This window comes from Passer montanus, unplaced genomic scaffold, assembly GCF_014805655.1.
Source record: "Passer montanus isolate IOZ18808 unplaced genomic scaffold, ASM1480565v1 scaffold32, whole genome shotgun sequence".
In the NCBI taxonomy this organism is placed as follows: domain Eukaryota; kingdom Metazoa; phylum Chordata; class Aves; order Passeriformes; family Passeridae; genus Passer; species Passer montanus.
The window spans coordinates 375,067-396,207 of record NW_024367930.1 but is presented as its reverse complement, the minus strand read 5'-3'; the positions used below and the strand labels follow the sequence as shown (position 1 = coordinate 396,207).

The window sequence follows — 21,141 nt, the reverse complement described above, 5'->3', positions numbered from 1 at the left end:
GGTACGGAATCAAACGGCTACGGCGGCGGAAAGGCGCAGCGAGGCGGCAGCTCTTACCGCTCTGTTTTTCCTCCTTCCGGATAGAAGCGGTCACTCCTCCGCCTGCTACATTCCCAGGACGGAACCGCCTCCCTCGCCCTCCGGGAGAGACGGAGAAAATGGGGCCAGGCAACACCACTTTGCCCCGCCACAGTCCTGGCGCCCAGGGCCGCTCAGGCTGCACATCCGCCCGGGTTGTGGGAGGAGTACGCCGCGCATTGCGTTCGGAAGTTTGTGCCTCGCCGCACACCGTGCCGGCCGAAGCGCTCGGCTCCACGTTGGCTGCGCAGGCGCAGCGGTCGCGGATGCCTGTGCCCCGCGGAGGGGGTCCGAGGGCGGGGCGGTGGTGGCTCCGCGGGCCGGGGCGAGGGGAGATCGGTTCCGCCGCCCCCTGGGCGCCCCTTGCCGTCTGCCCAGCCGGCCCGGAAAGCTGTACTCTCATCCCCTTCTCCCTCCCGCCACCATGTTCAAGAAGCTGAAGCAGAAGATTAGCGAGGAGCAGGTGCTGCCGCGCGGAGCGGGTGGACGTGCGAGCCCCCTCCCACCGCAGGTACGGCGAGGAGGGGCCGCTGGGAGATGTATCCGCCGGACCGTTGTGGGCGCTTGTGACGGCCTTTCCCCTGGCGGGGCGAGGCCGCGCTTCGCCCGGGGAGGCCTTGGTGTCCTGCGGGTCGGTCGGGCAGGCCTGCGCAACGCGACCCTCCCGCGGCTGTTGCTGCGGCGGCGGGCCCCAGTCCGACCGAAGGCTCCGGCGGGAGTCGCTGCCCGGGTCGCTTGCAGCGCGAGGCGGCTTCGCTAGAACTTCGTCATCTAAGTTTTTACTGATTCTCCTCCTGCTAGAAACCGTGCTTCGTTTTGTCCACTCTACAAAAGCTGTCTTGTGGAAGAATGTAAAAACATCTCTTGCCTGAGCATCGAACAGAATGAAACAGAAATGGGTTTCTTCCTTGGCATTTGAAGTAATGATACTTTCACGTGTAGTGAATAACAATCCAGCATTGAGTTCCCTAGTTATCGCTAGTCTGTCGTTTTAATGCTTGTTCTTTCAGTTCTGTATGTCTCTTCTGTTAACATCTTTTGGAGGGCTGGTTTGCTTACCTCAGCCTTATTTTTGCATTTTTTTAAACTGTAGATTAATTGAGAATATAGTATAAATCTGAGAACGAGGTACTTATTTATTTGTTCTAGTCATAATTTAATTGGCCATTTTCCTCTCATATGTACTTTATTTCACTAAGTTGTTATAAATGTATTTTAGTAAAGGCTATTTTTAAGTGTTAATAATACACACTAGATAGGACATGTGTGCAGAGTGTCTAAGTGAAAGTGGCCAAAAATAAGTTGTGATGATTTCATGTATGTGTCAAAGCAGAATAAACTCTCTCTTCACAAATTTTGGGTAGAAAGACTTCAGCAAGTTAACTTCCTATTGGCCAAGTCTGCTGATAATGTCTGCCTGTGTCTTATTGCTAGGTTAAGTATCCTGTGTATCTTGGAATGTAAAAGTATAAAAACTAATATAAACTCTGAATCCTGTGAATGTTAAGCTACAGACAGGTAATTTAGTTAATTTGACAAATAGGTGATTAGTTGCCTGGGCTTGATTTGAGTGTAATTTGAACCACTGGGAGATTTGGCAGTGAATAGTCACAGTATTGGACCATGGTTTCAAAACTGACAGTTATGTTCTGTTCTTTGAATCACTCATTTTTGGAAATGGATCTATTGTGAAATTTTGTATAGCTTGTTGGGTCTTACTTTAAGGCCTTCCACAGTATTAATTCTGTGCCTTCTCTAGTTATTGAAGTATGTTTTTGTTAGTTACAGTTTTAGAGTGCTTTCTTAATTGCCATATGTGGTGAGCTTTCAGTGCAGTGCAAAAGAGATTGATCTGCAGAGTTTACTGTTTTCAATGTACAGCAGCTAAATTATGACACCTTTCACACAGCACTGTAATACACGTAGTTCAGGACATTGTAATCCACTTAGTTCGGGATGCTCCGTGCACATGTTCAAGAGTTGATACTTCCTGAAAATTATTCTACTGAATAAATATGGTCTTATGTGCATATATGCACCCAATGGCGTAATATACTTTAGTCTTTATCTGCCTCTTGAAAAATTAATGTTGACAAATCTCGTAGCTGCAGTCTGCTACGAGAGTTTATAGTAAATTATACCTAGTCTGTTGACCTAGTCTGCTGTACTATGCACAAAGCAGATTATGTAACTCAAAGGTTGACATAAATGGAAAGGGAGAAGCAAGAAATTATAACATATTTTTTTTTGTGTGTAAAATAGTTGTCTTGCAATGTTTCTTACTCTTTGGTTGCTCTCAAGTAACACTAGGGGAAATAGTTAAATTTGATCTTAGAAGTAAAATAAGTTTGTCTTTTCATGTCTTGTATTTCATTTGAAAACAGTCTTTTAAGGAAGAAGTGAGGTTTTGAGGATTATAAAATATACTGTAGTCTTGTAAAAAGTGTGGGATATGCTTTTTTCCTTTGCTTTTATTCAGATCAGTAATTCAGATTCTTAAAATGCATTCCTTCCTGTCAAAACATTTTCAGACCAAATTTTTCTAACTCTTACAGTTTCTCAGTTTATGAAACTTATGTTTGCATTAATTTTTGCTCTTTTCTTTTCTATACCCTCTTGTAGAGAGGCTTCACTCACTATGCTCTATACCTTCTATACTCTATTCATATTCCTTACTTTGAGACCTAGAACTTCACATTTGTACTTTGGTTTGTAGTGTCCAAGACTAAATTTACAAACTTAAGACTGGTGTAAACCTGGAGGTAAAATTTTTCAAGTATAACTCAAGAAATATAACCTTGTGTGAGGAGGTGTTTGTAGGCCTTCCTCTTTCACAGCTAACTGATGTCATCTGTCAAATTGAGAATACCCATCCTTCATAGTCTGAGGAACACATCTCTTTCTGATGGCTGACAGGGTGGAAAAAAGCGCTGTTACAATTACAGGTGTCTTAAACTGCTACTTGTCCAAGATTGTCACCTGACAAATAGGGATGAAGAAAAAATGGAGACAGTCAGTACTTTGCCTCAGTTTTTAATAGTACTGACAGACCTTGGTCTGCCTGGTTCTGAGTCAGAGGACCATGACTGCAGGAACATTAACTTTCCATTTGTGAACACTGGAATTTTAACAGACAAGTTATGTTGTGTCACTTGAATGAATGTTTATAAGTTCATGGGGCCTATGGGATTCAACCCAGGATACTAAAGGAGCTAGCAGATGTTGTGGTAGGACCCCTCTCAATCATCCTGGGAATCTGCAGAGCTAACCAGGTTACTGGAAGGGCATGAGGGAGTATGCAGGAAACTACGGAGTTAACCTCAGAACCTGGAAAAATTATTAAGAAAATCATACTGTATGCTGTTGAAAGAAAAGAACAGTGCAATTATCAGTCAACCTTCTGCAGTAAGTTCACCTGCCTGCTAGACAAAGGGAAGGTGGTGTATGTAGTTTTTCTGGGTTCTATAAAGGCTTTTGGTACTGTTCTTCCCAGTGTTCTTCCAGACAAGTTTTCCAACAGTAGGGTGAATAGGTATGCAGTGCACTGGGTGATGAGTTGGTTGAAGAGCAGGACTCAAATTATTGCAGCAAACAGGACATCTGGCTGGTGACCAGTTACCAGTGGTGTTCCTCAGGGCTCAGGTCTAGAGGCAGTTCTGTTCAGACTCTTTATCAGTGATCTGGAGGCTGCAGTTGAATGCTCAGATAGTTAGGTGAAGTGTTCCTGATTCTCTCATGGGACAAGAGGCTTTGCCTTGCAGAGGGATTGATTGGAGTATTGAGCAGTCACCAGTGATATGGAGCTGAGCAAGACCAACCAAATGCTGGATTCTGCACCTGGATGGGGTAATTCCACACACAGGTCTGAACTGGGAGAGGGGTGGCTGGAGAGCAGCCCTGCAGAAAGGGCTTTGGGAGTGCAGGTTGGCAGGAAGCTCAATGAGAACAGCAGGAGTGTGTGCCCTGGCAGCCAAGGGGACAAACCTGATCCTGGGGTGCATCAAACACAGCATCACCAGCCAGCCAAGAGAGGTGATTATCCCGCTGAATTCAGCACTGGTGCAGCCTCACCTTGAGTACTGTGTGCAGTTCTGGGCCCCACTATTTAAAAAGGATGTGAAGGTCCTTGAACATGTCCTGAGAAGAGCACCAAAGCAGCGGAAAGGGCTGACAGGAATGTGCTCTGGGCACTGGGCTTGTCTGGTTTGGAGAGGAGGAGGCTGAGGGGTGACCTCACTGCTCCCTACAGCTTCCTGAGGAGAAGTAGAGAGGGAGGCACTGAGCTCTTCTCCATGGTATACAGCGCCAGAACATGCAGGAATAACTCAAACTGTGTCTGTCATGGGAGATTTGGACTTAACATGAGGAAATACTCTTTTACCCAGAGGGTGGTCAAAACATGGAATAGGCTTCCTGGAGAGGTGGTTGGTGCCTTCCCCACCCTTGCCTGTCAGTGTTGAAGAGGCATTTGGACAGTGCCCTCCCTTAAAGCCATGCTTTAACTATTAGTCAGCCCTGAGCTGGTGAGGAAGTTGAACACTTCCAATTTAACTATACTACCCTGTTTCAGCTCTTTTTGTTTTTGCATAAGATCAATGGATATTTGTGCTGCAAAGCTTAGTGCTACTGAAATGAGTGTAAATTGACAAGAAGTCTGAATGCAGCAGTGCAAACTGTAGAACTGTTAAGGGCAGGGTGAAGAGATGTGTTCATACTGCTTCTAAGCAGTGACAAAGTATCCTTGAATGTTTCTGGCCCTCACTAAACAGAAGGAAATTGATTTTCAAATAATCCTTAAAACCCTGGCATTAGATTGAGGGTAGGAATAAAAGAAGAGTAATAGTCTGTCAGCATTAGATTGGGTTTTTTTTGCAAACCCTATGAATACTTTGGTATGATTGTTTTCAGCAGTACATAAAGCTTTTAATGATGAATAGCTATTTGGTACTAGGTAAGCTGTTTGACTTTTGAGTGGTATTTTCAAGTTGGGACATTGGCCTACCTCTAGACCTGTAACTATGACTGCTTTTAGAATAATTTTGATGTAAAATAGAACAAATATATCTACCACTCCTGGTTCCAGCAGTGTTCAGCTGATAGAAATTTCATGAAGAGGTAGGGTCAAAACATGCATGTGCTTGCCTTATATCCTTGGTTAAGTACCCCTGGGCCCTTCCTGCAGGTGGAACTTCTGGTCATCTGACCACTCTGGGCCTGGATTTAGGTTCCAGGGGCAGAGTATGGCACATTTCCTCTGATGTGCCATGTATTGGCAGCCACTGCAGGACTGGGATACAGGTCCAGAGGCATGGGGTCTGTGCAGGAGGGCATCACCTCATCAAAGAAAGACCTGACCTTCCTCTTCCTCCCACCACATGCCTGAAATATTTTAAGTCCACAATCCTTCCAGCCTTTCGCAATACCTGATGAAAAATCTTGCTAATTATTTTCTTTTGTATGGATCTGCTTGTTGATACTTTACTACTCATTACATTTATACTGAAATTTTATATTTGAAGTTTGAATGATGAGGCTGGCTAGGTAGTTTGTTTGAATTGGTGTGACTTTTTAGAACCTCAATTTGAATGAAGTTGTAAAATTTCTGTGAATAGATGTTTAGTTCTGATAGAACAACAAGTACATATAGACATCAGAAAAATATAGCAATTTCTTGTGCCCTTTTCATTGCTTAGATTCAATGTTACCAATATTGCAAATTTAACATTTATAAATTTTCTTAGTGTCATTTTTTGTTGTTAATTTTCTAAGTTCTTGATCAGATTCTGTTCCACTTGTAAATGCTTGAATCCCTGTCAAATCACAAAACTTTTAAACCTTAAGCAATTGTAATATGTTCCTAAAATATTAGGAGTCTTGTTTTTCAAATATGGTCTAAGAGGACCGTAGTCAGAAATAATCAAAATAACCATTTTGTTGTTTGTTCGTGTGGCTGATTCATGGCACATTTTGCTCTGGGAACTTTTAGTAAGGTACAACTTGTCACAGACAGTTGTTTTTTTCAAAAAGAGCTAGACTATGCTTCACTGAGATGACATAGTTAGTAATTCTTGAAGTAAATTATAATACAGAATAATTAGTTCTGGAGTTAATAGTATTACTTGTTGATATACATGATTTCTCTATAGGTCCCTTCCAGATCCCCTCCATCAACTGGCAACAGAATCAGGACAACTTCGTTTACAGATCAGAATCATGAAGGTACTTTAACACCAGACAAAGAGGTCAGTTGAGAACTGTTTTTCTCTGCTTTTCTGCTTAAAAAACCTAACTTTATGTCCTTCATTACATTTTTTTTTTTATTTCTCAATCTCACTATTTTCTGTGTATTTATAGATATGAATAGTCTATTTTTAGGTTAAATACCAAAGTGTTTAATAGTAATAAAACAGATATTTAAGCTGTAGCGATTAACTCCCAGATTAGGAAACTCTTTCAGTCTTCACGTCTTAAAAATCTTATTCCTGAACTGAACTCAGTGAGGTAGTGGGACAGAGGATATATTCAGAGAGACTAACTTAGTTTTTGTCCCACTTTTGGTTGAAAAGCTACGTGAGTCCAGGTAATTTGAGGTGGATGATCCAAAAGGTTTATACAGAGCCTTTGTGATTTTTTTCCAACCATGCCTGTAATAGGTATCAAACTCAAAGGTATTTCCCCTACCCCACTTCCTTTCTCCCTTGCCCCCAAACTTAAAACCAACCCAGGCCCCCTCACCTCCCCCTCCAAAAAAAACCCCCGAACAACAGACTAAACTGAGTCTAATTTATCAGTCATAAATTATCATTAAAATCATTATCAGCATGATGTGTAACCTTGACTTGCATAATAAAGCAAACAAAGAAGATTATCTGCACTTACCTTGTTTCATATTAAGTACAATGGCTCTTTTGAAGTGACTTGATTTAAAAAAAAAAGCAACAAATACAAATAAACAAAACATTTCCTGACTTGGTGAGCATGGACATAGACTGGTAGCATAAAGCAGGATGCTTCTGTGATTCTGTGAACTTTTTCAGAGGAAATGTTGTGTCCTTGTCAGAAAATTCAGTTGCTTTGTTTTGCCACAAAAAATTATGTGTTTTCTTGCAGTTGAACAATCCACTTTAATTTTTAACACAATTTTTTCTTTAGGAGATAATCAGCTATACCTGAAATTTGCAATGGATTTCATTATGAATGCTATCAGTGATAACAGCTTGGCAGTTTGCTTCCTGCAATAATAGAAATTGAAGGGAAAATACCTCATGATTTTTGTATTTTGGTATTTTGTAATAAATGCTTATTTTCTCTACTGTGAGATATATATATATATATGTATATGCATGTTTGTGTGTGTATGTGTATGTATATACGTCTGTAATGAATTCCCTCTCTCCTTAGAAAAAGATTTTCTGTTAACTGGTGATCCAGAGTGTTAGCAAGCAGCATCACCCAGGATAAATTGCTAAGTTTTTCAGTAAGGAGAGTTTTCTGTTCTTAATACAGGGTATAGAAATAGCATATTGCCACATGAGAACTACTACCATGGCCGAGAAGGAGTGAGTTGGTACAGAGGGTTGATTCCCCTGTTTTTGGGGTTTTTTTTTATTTATTGTATAACCTGCAAAAGAACTGATTTGGTGAAGGTTTTCTTTGTGATTTCTATTGAGAAATACATTTACTTCATTAGATATGTGTTGTCCCCAGAACACTCCATTTTCAGAGTGCTGTTCCGGACAAACAACAGAAGCAAAGGATTCTCCATAGCACTTGCCAAGTTACATTGGAAGAACATTAATCTCTAAATAGACTGGTTAGACTGGAATGAGCAGAGAGGCAGAAGGAGAAATAAGATTAAGAATGGAAACAGAGGTACTAAAGTACCATCAGATTTGCACTTAAGCTTGGACTTAGGGGAGCTGCCATCACAAGTTTTACTTGGGAAACACATCCTTTAATTAGAAATTCAAGAAGTAATGAGTAGTTTCATCATAAGGGGATGAAAACCTCTTTTTTTTTGTTTTATATAAAATGGAATATTTTACAAAAAAATTAAGTTTAAATTATTAAAATAAGAAATTGAATTTCTTCAAAAATTTCTCATAAAAGTTGGCAGTATGGTTAAAAACAAATCATCTTTGAAATCGGTTGGATTAGATTTTCATAAAATTCAGTTCAGCAGCAGTATACAATGCTTAAATAAGATGCAGGTATTGCATATTGTCAGTAAAAATACATGCCCTGATTATATGAATGCATTAAGTCTTTTGGAGGGTATTTTTTTGAGGTGTTCTCATTTGACCAGGCAGTTTTTTTATGTGCAGGAGTCAATGGCAGTGGCATTATAGTGAGCTGTTGGACAGGATTTAATACGCTGAAAATATTTGATTGAAGAGTATTGTATGCTAAAACATTTTTGCAGTACATGAATAATTGCTAACCCTTTTAGTATTGAAAGCTAAGCAAATTAGTGTTTCATCATTTTTTGTATGTTTTGTGTCCTCTGTGAGCTATGTTTTAGTATGTCTTTAAATAGATCAGGTTTTGTATTTTTAGTTCCATGGTATTAAAGTTGCAAGTATCACACATGAAATCTTTGGTTTATTCCCAGAATATTTTTATAATAAAAATAATTTCAGAATTAGTTACAGTTGTAAATGACATCATTAGTCTGATCAAATAATTATAATAAAATATATGTGCCAACATTCTTACTTTATACTCTACAATGAGAAGATTTAAAAAATACTTTTAATATTTCAAGATTCCAAGATGCTATCAGTTTAAAATAAACCTACAACTTGTATGCTCCATTTATGTAATGCCAGGTAAGTTTCTTTTTCATGTCAGCTTTCCTCTTCAGCTTGTATTTTATTTGATATGTGAATCTCCAGTAGCAGTGTTATAGAAAGCCTCAAAATTTTTTCATGTATAGGAAAAGGCAGACGTCTGACTACTTCTGTATTCTCTTATTGCAAGCAGCTCGTAAAACATGATCACATTGTGAGGTAAAACTACTTCTGCAGAGCTTCATCAGACAATTTGCATATCCAGTGCTTTCTGATTTGGTGTGCTGCTGTTTGAAACAGCCCTAGACTATTAAAATATGCTTATTTAGTGAGTTCATTCTTTTTTGTGGAAAAATAGTGTTCAGTTTTCAAACTGTTACCATATTGACTTTTGAAACAGTTTGAGGTGAAATACATGAATCATATTCACTATAGCTTCTGTAAGTTAAAAATGTTCTTTTTGTTCTACAATATTATACTTGTTTACAAGTATCCAAGGCCAAACTGCAGAAGATAACAAAGCTAGTGGCAGTTTGCTATCAGTTGAGAGCAAGCAGCTGATAGATTGCTGTGGGTGACCTACCAGTCATGCATCCAAATGTCACTGGTATCCTAATGAGTGTTATGGAAGTGCCAGCAGAGCACAATATATATAGCACTTAGACCTAAAGATACTTAGCCAAGGTACTTTTTGGTCTCACTTTAATAGTGTATAATGACTGTGTTGTTAAATTAGTTGAAATATTTCTTTAACATTGGCTATTAATAAAGCATGACAAGTAAAGCTGAAATAATATTCCTTTAATACTTTTGTTATTTCTGTGTCTTTTCTGTATTCTTGTATTTTATTTGAAGAACTTCTAAATAGATGTTGCTGTGCAAAGATGGTAGTGGTTCAGATATATCTGTATTTTTTTTCCTTTCTGATATTTATGACTAATTTTTGGAGGCTGCATAAGTTAGTTTGAATCTAAACTACTTGTATTTTACAACTCCTGATACATACAGGATACTTAGATGCTTAGGTGGCTCATCAAAATGAAAAGCAAACCAGAAAAGACCTATTTGATTTCTGTACTGCAGCTTTGTGAAAGTGCAGCTCAGCTCTTCTAGATTCTGGAACTTTCTTTATTTCAGAGAGAAACTTGTAATTTTAGCTCCTCAGTTTTTCCTATTCCCTTAGGACAAATAACCAAATTTATTTATATATTTTACTCTGGGGAATGAGTTCTTTTTAAGTAAGAGTTGAAACAACACCTTTAGCTGATAGTTGACATCTTCTAGCTACTTGAAGTAGATGAGGAAGTGGTGGCTTTTTGCTTAGACAAGTTTTGTAGTCTCATCCTCTTTCTTCTGTCTTGCTGTGCTGGTATATAACATAGCAAAACTGCTCATGTACAGTTATAGAAACTTTTAAATGTTAACATTCTACAAATACACGTATGCCATGATGCACTTTGCTAACAAGATGTATGAATTTTCAAATTTGCTTGATAACAGGCTAATACAAAATTTGGAACTACTGATTCTCTTCTTTTTCTGAAAGGGAATAATGATTACCTTTGGCAATCAAACATATTACATGCATGTAATATGCATAATATTTACCTACTGCCATCTCCAGAGCAATGAGACTTGGGTCAAACTCTGATCCCTGTTAAATTTTGGGGTTTCTTTCACAGCATATTAAGGAAGCTGTTTGATCTAGGAATTGCATGTACTTTGGCCTTTGCACCCTGCTCACCGTAATCCTTGTGAAGGAAGATTTGAGCATGGTAATTCTTCAGAGGAATGAGGAATAATAATACTAATAAGAACACAGTCATTTCTGGAGTTCAGAAGGTCCTTAAAGATCAAGTAAGGCTGCTTCATTTAGGCCAAACTTGAGGGCTACAGAAACTCTGCAGAATGTTGAAAATACAAAGGTTATTTAAACAATAACAATATGTGTCCTTTGATAATACTAAAGGCAATGTCATCTGGCATTTGGCTTCATCTACCATTTTACCTTATTTACAGCTTTCTATCCAAGATAGAAACGTTTGTTACTTAGAAGGATTTTACTTGCAGAAAAACAGAATAAGACTTAAATATTGTGACAGAAGTTCAGTAATGTCATAGTTTGCTAAGGAAGCATTCCTCTTTGACTTGCCATGAGCCACTCTGGCAGTCACGCTCGTATCACCCTAGGCTTTTGCTGCTGGGACTGAAGCACGTTCACCACAAGCAGCTCCAGTGAGATGATGGGTGCCCCACCTGGCTCCCCACACTCTCATACAGAGACAAATTTCATGACACTCACATGTCAGACAACTTTCCCTCACTGCCTTGACCGAAGGTTTCCCATAGCAGAGTCCTAGACTCTGCTTTCTTTAAGAATTTTTATCATGGTGCAGCAGTGTAATAACAGATGGAGTTGGGTGTCTCCTTTAGGGGCCCTGAACAAAGGAATGCCTGGCTTTCATTCTGTATGCCTGTTTTAATGGTGATACTTGATCTGGGGTCTTCTTACTGTTCATTGAGTTCTACAGAGTCTCTGGGTGGCTGGACACAGTGCAGCTGGCATGGCAAGGCTGTGCCTTTTGTTGGGGAAAGGGCTCATCACTGGGGGTTTCAGCTATTTCCCCCCACCCAGGGCACAACCTGTAGCTTGCAGTGCCATTGTACACTGAGCTACCTGTACTATTTCTAGTCCTCAACAGCATTCAGTTAATAAATTTGGTGCTTGAGATTAAGGTCAGTGTGGGCTAGGGAGATTATTTACCTTGGAGTATCACAGAATTGGTAGGATTGGAAGGAACCTCTGGAGGTTGTAGCATTAGTGTTCCTGGGTGGGCAAGGATAGGTTGTATTCAGTCTACACAGGGACCCTCAGCCAATGTCATTCAGCTCTAAATGTGAATGTATCATTGGCCAGAGAGCTGGACAGTGCTAAGACCTCAATGAATCACATGTAATTGGAGCTCCTATAAAAGGAACTGTGGGAATAAACTTGAGGCTGTTTGACACAAGAACTTTGGAGTTTGTGTCGTCCCTGTCTCTGACCCACACCTCCCCCCCACCCCAATGTTAGAGGACATCATGTAGTCCAACCCCATTCCAAGGCAGGATCACCTAGAGCAGGTCACACAGGAAATGAATGTGTCCAGGTAGGTTTTGAATGTCTCCAGAGAGGGACATTCTGTGACCTCCCTGGGAAGCCTGTTTTAGTGTTCTGCTACCGTAAGTGTAAAGAAGTTCTTCCTCATGTTGAAGTGGAACTTTCTGTGGTTTAGTTTATGGCCATTATGTTTATGTCCTGTCACTGGGAACCACTGAAAAGAGTCTGATACCATCCTCTTCACAACCTTCTTTGAGATATTTTCATGCATTGATTAGATCTCTTCTCTGTCTTCTCTTTTTAGACTAAACAGGCCCAGCTCCTGCCGTCTTTCCGTGTGAGAAAGATGTTCCAGACCCCTAATTATCTTTGTGGCACTCTGCTGGAACCTCTCTGGTAGCTCCTTATCTTTCTTGTACTAAGGAGTCCAAAACTCCACACAGCACTTCAGATGTTGCCTTACTAGAGCTGAGTTGAGGGGCAGGATCACCTCCCTCAACCTGCTGGACACAGTCTTCCTGATGTACCCCAGGGTACCAGTGGCCCTCCTAGCTGCAAGGGCATTGCTGATTCATGGTAAACTTGCAGCTGCTCCGAGTCTCCAAGGTCCTTCTCTGCAGAGCTGCTCTCTTCAGCCCCTAAGCTGTACTGATACTTGGGGTTATTCTTTTCCAGGTGCAGTCCCCTTGTTGAACTTCATTAGGTTTCTTTGTGTCCAATTCTCCAGCTTATCAAGGTCCTCCTAAATGGCAGCACAGCCTTTAGGTGTATTAGCTACTCCCCCCAGAGTATATTTGAAGAAAGTGTTGGAAGATCTTAGTAGGATTTATATGGCAAGCTTCAAGTGTGATATGATGGTATTCTTAGGATTAGAAAAGCTTAAAGGATGACCTACATCTTTGCATCTTCTATTTACGGTATGCTTCATCTCAGTTGATTCTAGCTTGTCTAGTTTTATTGATTGCTCTATCAGCCTACTGCTGATATGCTGCTAGTGATACATTAGACAATATAACACCAGATGTATTTAATGTTTCTAGTCTATTAAGATAATTCAGAGTGGATTTTAGGACAAATCCTGAAGCACAAGAATCCCATGTGGTAATACTATTTAATGTTGGCTGACTAGCAGGTTGCTTCTTGTTTGCAGGCAGAGGTGAGTAATTTTTTTTGTGATTTTTAATAACCCTTTCCCTAGCATCCCCACCCCAGAGTTAACTAGACAGTTAGTTCTTAAAGTTGTACTGAATAGTTGGTTGAAAAAAAGAAAAATGCAGATAAAAACACATGTATATATTGTAAAGCATTAAGTAGTGTAATTACAGTACTCACTAGAGGGCTCTGCCCATAATTTAACTAAATATATACCAGGTTATGAGGTGTCAGAGTGTTGTGGTTTGACATTGGCCAGACACCAGGCACTTAGAAAAGCCACTCACTCTTGTTATAGTTGGGCAAAGGAGAGGGAACGAAAATTAATGGAGGGTTCATGAGTTGAGATAAGAATCGGGGGAAAACACTCTAAGGGCAAAATAAGTTCAAATTTAAAGGTATAAGGTAAATTTGTTATTAACAGAGTCAGAGAAGGATAACAAGAAGTAAAATAAGCTTTTAAAATACCTTTCTTCCCCCCCAGCCCCTCCCTCTTTCCCTCTGACAGCGTAGAGAGACAGGGAGTGGGGGTTTTGGTTAGTTCATCACCTGAGATCTTTTTCTGTTTGCTCAGGGAGGGAAGTCTTTGCTGTGCTGTGGGGTCCATCCCATGGGAGATGGTTCTCTGTGAACTTCTCCAGCATGGCTCCAATCTTACAAGCAGCAGTCCTGCCAAAACTGCTGCAACATGAGTTCCTCCCATGGGCAAACAACCTTTCTGAAATGGCTGTGGTGTGGTTCACTTATCTGCGGGGTGCAGTCCTTCAAGGATAGGCTGTTCTAGTTTGGAAGTTCAACATGGTGGAAGATTGTAGCCATTTCTCACAGAAGCCATTTCTGTGGCCCTCCCCCACTACTAAAAAACCAGGCCATGCCAAATCAACACACAGAGTAACAAAAATGCTGTAAGGAAGTCCTTAAATATTTTCATTGTTGGTCACTCAACATGGGAGAGTGAAGGATGAACTCACTAATGGGCAAATGCAGCCAGACCTAAATGTATTCAAGAAATACCACTTTTGGACCATGACTGAGTATATTCTGCCTTTGGTAGCTATTTGAAGTGTGAAACACTTGTCTTAGCTACTGAAGAGGAAATATTTTGAAATTTCATCTTGATAGAGGGTTCACTGTTCTGCCTCAGTGTTGTTGTGCCTTCATTACTTGTAAGGTTGGCTCACAGAATCACAGAATTAAGTAGGTTGGAAAGGACCTTTGAGATCCTCAAGTCCAACCTATGACCTAATATCACCTTATCAACTAGACATGGCACTAAGTGCCACATCCAGTCTTTTCTTAAGCACCTCCAGGGATGGTGACTCCACCACCTCCCTGGGCAGCCCATTCCAATGCCCAATCATTCTTTCTGTGAAGAACTTCTTCCTAATGTCGTCCTAAACCTAAACATTCTCTGATGCAGCTTAAGACTGTCAGTTGTTTCCTGGGAGAAGAGACCGACCCCCACTTGGCTACAACTTCCTTTCAGGCAGTTGTAGAGAGTGAACAGATCTCCCCTGACTTTTCTTTTCTCCAGGCTAAACAACCCCTCATCCGTTCCTCATAGGACTTGTGTTCCAGACCCTTCACCAGTCTTGTTGCCCTTCTCTGGACATGCTCCAGCATCTCAACATCCTTCCTAAATTGAGGGGCCCAGACCTGAACACAGTACTCAAGTTTTGGCCTCCCCAGTGCTGAGTCCAGGGGAAGAATCACTTCCCTGGTCCTGCTGGCCACGCTATTGCTGATACAGGCCAGGATGCCATTGGCTTTCTTGACCACGTGGGCACACTGCTGGATCACGTTCAGTCTGCCATCAGTCAGTACCCCCAGGGTCCCTTTCTGCCTGGCCTCTGTCCAGCCTCTCTGTTCTCAGGCTGTAGTGCTTCAGGGGGTTGTTGTGGCCAAAGTGCAGGACCTGGCACTTGTCTTGTTAAACCTCATATCATTGGATTCATCTCATAATCCAGCCTGTCCAGGTTGCTCTGCAGAGCTTTCCTACCCTCCAGCAGATTGAGATTCACACCCAATTTGGTGTCATCTGCAAATTTGCTAATGGTAGACTTGATCCCCTCATCCAGATCATCAGTAAAGATATTAAACAGGTCTGGGCCCAGTACAGATCCTTGGGGGATGTCACTAGTGATGGGCCACTAATTGGATGCAACACCATTCACCACCGAGTGGGCCTGGCTATCAAGCCAGTTCTTAACCCTGCAAAGAGTGCACCTGTCCAAGCCATGGGCTGTCAGCTTTTCGAGGATTATTTTGTGGGAGACGAGACAGTGTTGAAGGCTTTGCTCAGTCCAGGTAGACAACATTGACAGCCTTCCCTGCAATCTACCAGATGGGTCACCTGGTCATAAAAGGAGATCAGGTTGGTTAGGTAGAGCTTGCCCATCCTAAATCCATGCTGGTTGGTTCTGATCCCTTGGCCACCTTGCAGGTGCTGTGTGATCGTACTCAAGATGATCTGTTCATACAACCTTGCCAGGCACTGAGATGACTGACAGGCCTGTAGTTTCCTGGATCCTCCTTTTGGCCTTCTGATGGATGGGTATTAGATTGACCAGTTTCCAGTCATCTCAGACCTCCCCAGTTAGCCAAGACTGATGATAAGTGAGGGAGAATGGCTTAGGGAGCTCTTCTTCCAGCTCACTCATCAGCCTAGTATGGATCCCATCTGGTGCCACAGGCTTGTGAGCTTTTTAAGTGGCTCAGCAGGTCACTGTTTCCTTCTGAATTGCAAGGAGGCTATTCTCTGTCTGTCTAATAGTTCAGGGGGCCTGTTGTTCTGAGGACAACCTGTCTTATTGTTAAAAACTGAGGAAAATAGGCCCTCCTTCCCTTCCGTGCTTGCCTTTACTCAAGCAAGAAAGGGCAAAGCTGAGATGGTTTAGAAATGTTCTTGCATCATGATCAGCATCAGTGAAACTGAACAGAATTTTGGATGGCATTGTGTAAGCTTTTAGTATGATGGAGACACTGGAATTGCATGTCTGCAAATTCAAGCAGTACTGCATCAATTTTCTTTTTCTCAAATTCATAACTGTTATATAGATTGGCATGTTTTAGGCAGTGGATAGTTTGGATCTTACTGTGTTAAAACAGGGTTGCATATCCCTATCAGTCTACCAGGTAGTTTGAGTGAATTTTAAAAATGAACTTGTGCCATTGTTTAAAGTTTTGTCATCTTATCTGTATGTTTTGGGTATTATAATTAATATTTTGTGAAAGAATGAATTTGTAAATTTGTGAATTTATGTCTGAGCCTCCTGAACCTGGCTGCACTAACGTGGTCAAGGACTTCCAGGGATTACTGACAATCTAACAATTCATAGATGCTGAACAAGCTGACAGACCATCACTTTTGGGGGGGATGAACTTGTTAGAGATCAAATAGGAATCCTTTTTAATGTGAACTTTTGGTGCACTAAATAATGTAATCAGGATTAAGCAAAGTAATGCTGTGGTGAAATGTCACAACTTAATATTTTGAGCACTAGCAGGCTGTTACTGTGCAGAGATAATTTAAATTGTCTGTGGTTCCTGAAGGTTTTTGATGGTCATGTTATTAAAAGTGATTTAATTAAGCTGAAGATAATATATTTTACATGTTAAAAATGTTCATAGTCTTTTGGTTAATAATAATATTTGCCTAATCCATTTATCAGTGCTTTGCAAACTGTCTTTCATCTTCTTAACTGGTTCCCTCCAAACATGCAAAGTAATTTTCATCTTAAAAAAATTCATAATTTTATTTGTGAATTTGCATGTTTCTAATTCATGAGGCCATCAGGCTTGCTTGTAGTATTGCTGCTTTATATTTGTACACTTGTGTATACACAGCATATGCCTTTTCTTTTATTGGCATGTGCCCTTTCAAGAAGAGCAAGAATTTATATTACCATCAACAGTTGATGAAGATTTTCTGGAACCATTATCACTTGTCAGTTTTGTCAATTTCCTTATTTTTGTCTTGTCTGGAAGCTCAGAGGAGGAAAAAAACATAGGTGGGTTTTACACACCTGTATATATATATATACACACATACATTTTTATGTATATATATGTATGTATGAGGAGCTTTTGCACAGCTTACTCTTAAGAATTAGACTTCTAACAGGCTGAGAGAGGAGGACAACAAACTCAGTGTGTTGTTGCTACCACAGTGAATGCACTGGGCTATTGTGTTGAGGCCCCGGGGGAGTAAAGAGGATTGAGATCTTGAGGAATGTGACCATCTTTTTTATTAGCACCTCATTTTGCAGTAACTTAAAAGTGAGAAATTTCAGCTTTGTTGGCAAATAGTTATTGGCAAATCTGACGCTATTTGTTGTATATGGCTCTCACAGAATATTTACCATGTCTTACATTTTCTGAAAGGGTTTGGCAAACATAAATTCGAACTCATGAAGGGTTTGGCGAACATCAATTCAAAGTCATGTAGCCTTTCAGATCTTACCTGTGAAAATATTTCTCTCTCTCAATCTGAATTTATGTAGTTAATTTGCTACAGCACTGGAATAAATGTGATCATCACCAAAAATGTAATTTAAACTCCTAACTTATATTAGTATTTGATTCCTAAAAGTACTGTTTTGTAACTTGATAGAGGGGTTTGTCTCATTATTTCAGAATGATTTTGTTTTATTTAGTTTGGTTCAGTCAGCAGTCAGTACAATTCTGAAATCTCAAGCTGTAAGGAAGTTGAACCTTGAACTTAAGTATGTGAGTATAATCATGAGAGGAATATTTTTGTCTCTCAGTTACAGCATCCTAAATGCATTACATGACATGTATATATCCAAATTGAATTCAAAATTCCAGTCTCTTGGGTTCATGTTTTCATCTCTAGGAATTTATATCTCTTCTTAGATACTGACTTGATAAAATGGTTAAATTCAACTTATGGTATTTTTACAAAATAGTCTGCTAGTAGTTTAAAAAAATGGTAAGGAATTTTAAAAAATGTAGACAGCATTCTAGTGTATAAAAGCATCAAATGATAAATAGTCAAAAGTAAGCATTTTAGATTATATACTGATAGAATTTTTAGTTGTTAATGAATAACTGAGAGAAAATAGGGCCCAGTGATATATAAAGACAACTCATCCACAGAAGTTAAAAAAAAATTATAGTAGCAATGCCTGAAACATAGTTTTTATCTTTGGCTAAACTACGATCTTTTAAATAGTATGCTTCTTTTGTTCTAAAGAAGTTTTGATCAAAACTGTATTTTGGCTGTTCTGAAATGATCTATTGCATATTTTCTGGTTACATTCTCCCTTTATTGATATTTGCCTCATAAACTGCTGTATTGTTTTGTTATGTTTTTAATAGCATGGAAAAATTGAGTAAAATTTTGTAGTGTTCCTTATTGCTTGATTTATTTTCATTTTCCTCCTTTTTGCATTGAATAACAGCTATTAGCCGGGATGATAGCAGAACCTGCTTTTCTCTCTGAGTATACTATCTTTGCTTTGGATCCCACCAAACAGCCTAAGCCACAGAGTGACGGTGTGGTGAGTCCTCCCCACCCCTCTTAGTGATGCCTTTAGCAGGTGGAGGAGGGTAATGTACTAGAAGGCAAACTTACTTGCTTGTGGCTTGTTCTCACAAAGACCTCTGTCTTGACTGTCTTGTTGCTAACCCTGCACTAAGTTTCACAGAGGTAGTAGCTGATAGCTCCTGGCTGGTATGCTAGTATGATGTGAATTTATTGTAATGTAAAAAAAAATTAACATATTTTTTCTTATACATGCAACAATACACAAATTTAAATAACTGTTGCTCAAGTATGTATGTGTGTTGCATAGAAATTTCCTCTTCATATTTATGTATGTCTGTATGTATTTCAAGATAAATGGATAGAATTAACATTGGGATTGGTTATGTGTAAAACTTACATGCTATTTGCTGTATATGGTGAAATGGAGCATGTAATTTACTTCTAATGGTAGCAGGAAATAATTATTTCACATGGACACATAAATTAATCTACATCTAGTTGATAACCTGGCAGTTATTATTGTGAGGATGAATAGTCTTTTTTTGGTAGTTAGGTTTTACTTTAAATATATGTTTCTTTGCCTGGAAATGTTATCTTCACTATATATAAGTGGAGGAGCTCAGTGAGAGGAGGCAAGAAATGAAGAAAAGGAAGCAGGCATAGGGAGGAAGTCAGACTTCTGCTTTCTGATATAGGCACATAGAAGCTGTGTTCTTACTGGCACAGGACAGGAATGTCATTTTTCACATGCTTTAGAGGCACGGCATTCCCAAGTCCATAAGTGATTTAGAACACAGCAATTTTTAGAATCCCATCTCCTTGTTATACTTCATGATTACTTTGTAAGTACTCTTTTCCTGCTCATGCTTTAAATCGACCAGTCACTGAAAGCTATAACAGGATCAAAATTTAATAACCAGGAGATAGTACAACACACTTCTTGGACTTGTCTCTCTCAAGCTAAACAAGATTGAACAGAAACAGTGGTTAAAATGGTGGTCCCTGGAAAGTGTATTCTGACCATATTCCAGGTCCAGCAATAATTATTTAAAGAGTCACTGCAAACTTAAGTAAACTTTGTTAGTTTTCACTATACAACAGAATTACCACCAAAAAAAAATCATTTCACATAACTGTTTGTGTGAATGCTCCAATGTTGTCTTTATATGATCTTTTAGTATGTACTTCAGTGGCATATTTTCTGGATCACATATTTATATGCAAGACTGCAGTAATGAAACAGTTATTGTTAATGTGTTACCAGTGTGTATTAGTATGTTAACTGTAAAACTCATTTTGTTCTCTGAACTTCTTGAAAATTCTAGAGCAGTACTCAGAATAAGAACTGGAAGCGGGAGAAAATGATGGAAAATTTTATAGAGAATAGGATGACTGATTCAAAAAATATATTAAAGAAACACACACATTATATATGTTTATAAAAGCTAGGTCCAGTAAAAATGCAGGAGAGGAAAGTTTCACCAACATCCACAAATGCATATTAATTCTGCTAAAACAAAACAGTATTTTAGCTGTAGATGTGATCTGAGAGTGAACAGCATAGAAAAGTGACTGTAACTGTGGATTTTTTGGGCATAGATGAAGTTAGTATAAACTCTTTACTAGCTAAGCTGCAAAGGTTTTGTGCATGAAAAAGCAGTTTAAAATATTCTTGGACACAGTGGATTTTTTTTTAAAGAAAACATAAAAGGAAAATGAGGGAAGAAAACATTAAGCTCTCCTTCCTTTCTCCCTTCATAATTACTCAGTTTTGGAATACTTGAGAAAGTATTACTGTTAAAAGCAGTAAAATGTTTCTAAATAAAAGCATTTAAGCTTTCACTTCTCAGGCTTGGTAATCTGTTTATACCTTTAAGAAAAAAGTATGCTTTTGCATTTGAGAAATAAGGAAGTAAGGTGACACAAAGGTTACTGGAACACTCTACTGTGCTCCAGTTGAAACCCAACTCTTAATTTATACATCTTCATAATAAAAAGCAACATTTTTTTTAGCTATTGTAAGTATAGCTGTCTTTGGATACAGATATGGATGTTATGTTCTGTGAATTTGTGGAGGAAAAAATTTTATTGGTCTCCAGAAACCCTGATGTAACTGCTGGTTCTAATACTTTCAGAATGGCTGCTTGTGCTCTGTGAGTCTAATTTTGCTGAAAGCTCTCTTCAGCCTTATGAAAGACCTGGGCTTTTAAGCTTTTCAAAGCCTCTTGGATCTATACTTATATATAGCAACTTCCATTCATGCTTGCCATTCAGTGTGTAGATACCCAAATACAGTCCTTTGCCCTAGAGCACAGTGATGTAGGCTTTCAGTAGCGAGATACCTTTGGTGGTCCTTATTTTATATGAAAGATTACTAGTGTATCCCTTTTATTATTTATGCCAATAGAAAGTGTAACTCCAAATATGGGTTATTCTTTTGTTCCCATAGATTGTGTACAAAGATGCCTGCATAATGACTAGGAAACTTTTAAAAGTGTCAGCACTAGTTTAGC

At 39.4% G+C, this 21,141-nt stretch overlaps 1 protein-coding gene across 1 annotated transcript in view; it reads left to right on the top strand.

Moving 5' to 3' along the window:
* Window positions 1-334: 334 nt before the first annotated feature.
* Window positions 335-21,141, top strand: part of GOLGA4 (golgin A4) — a 75,813-nt gene continuing 55,006 nt past the window's right edge. The window contains exons 1-3 of the mRNA XM_039714968.1: window positions 335-589; window positions 6,225-6,320; window positions 18,543-18,641. Of these exons, the coding sequence (XP_039570902.1) occupies window positions 503-589; window positions 6,225-6,320; window positions 18,543-18,641 (282 nt within the window). The 5' untranslated portion in view covers window positions 335-502. The remainder of the gene's footprint in view (window positions 590-6,224; window positions 6,321-18,542; window positions 18,642-21,141) is intronic.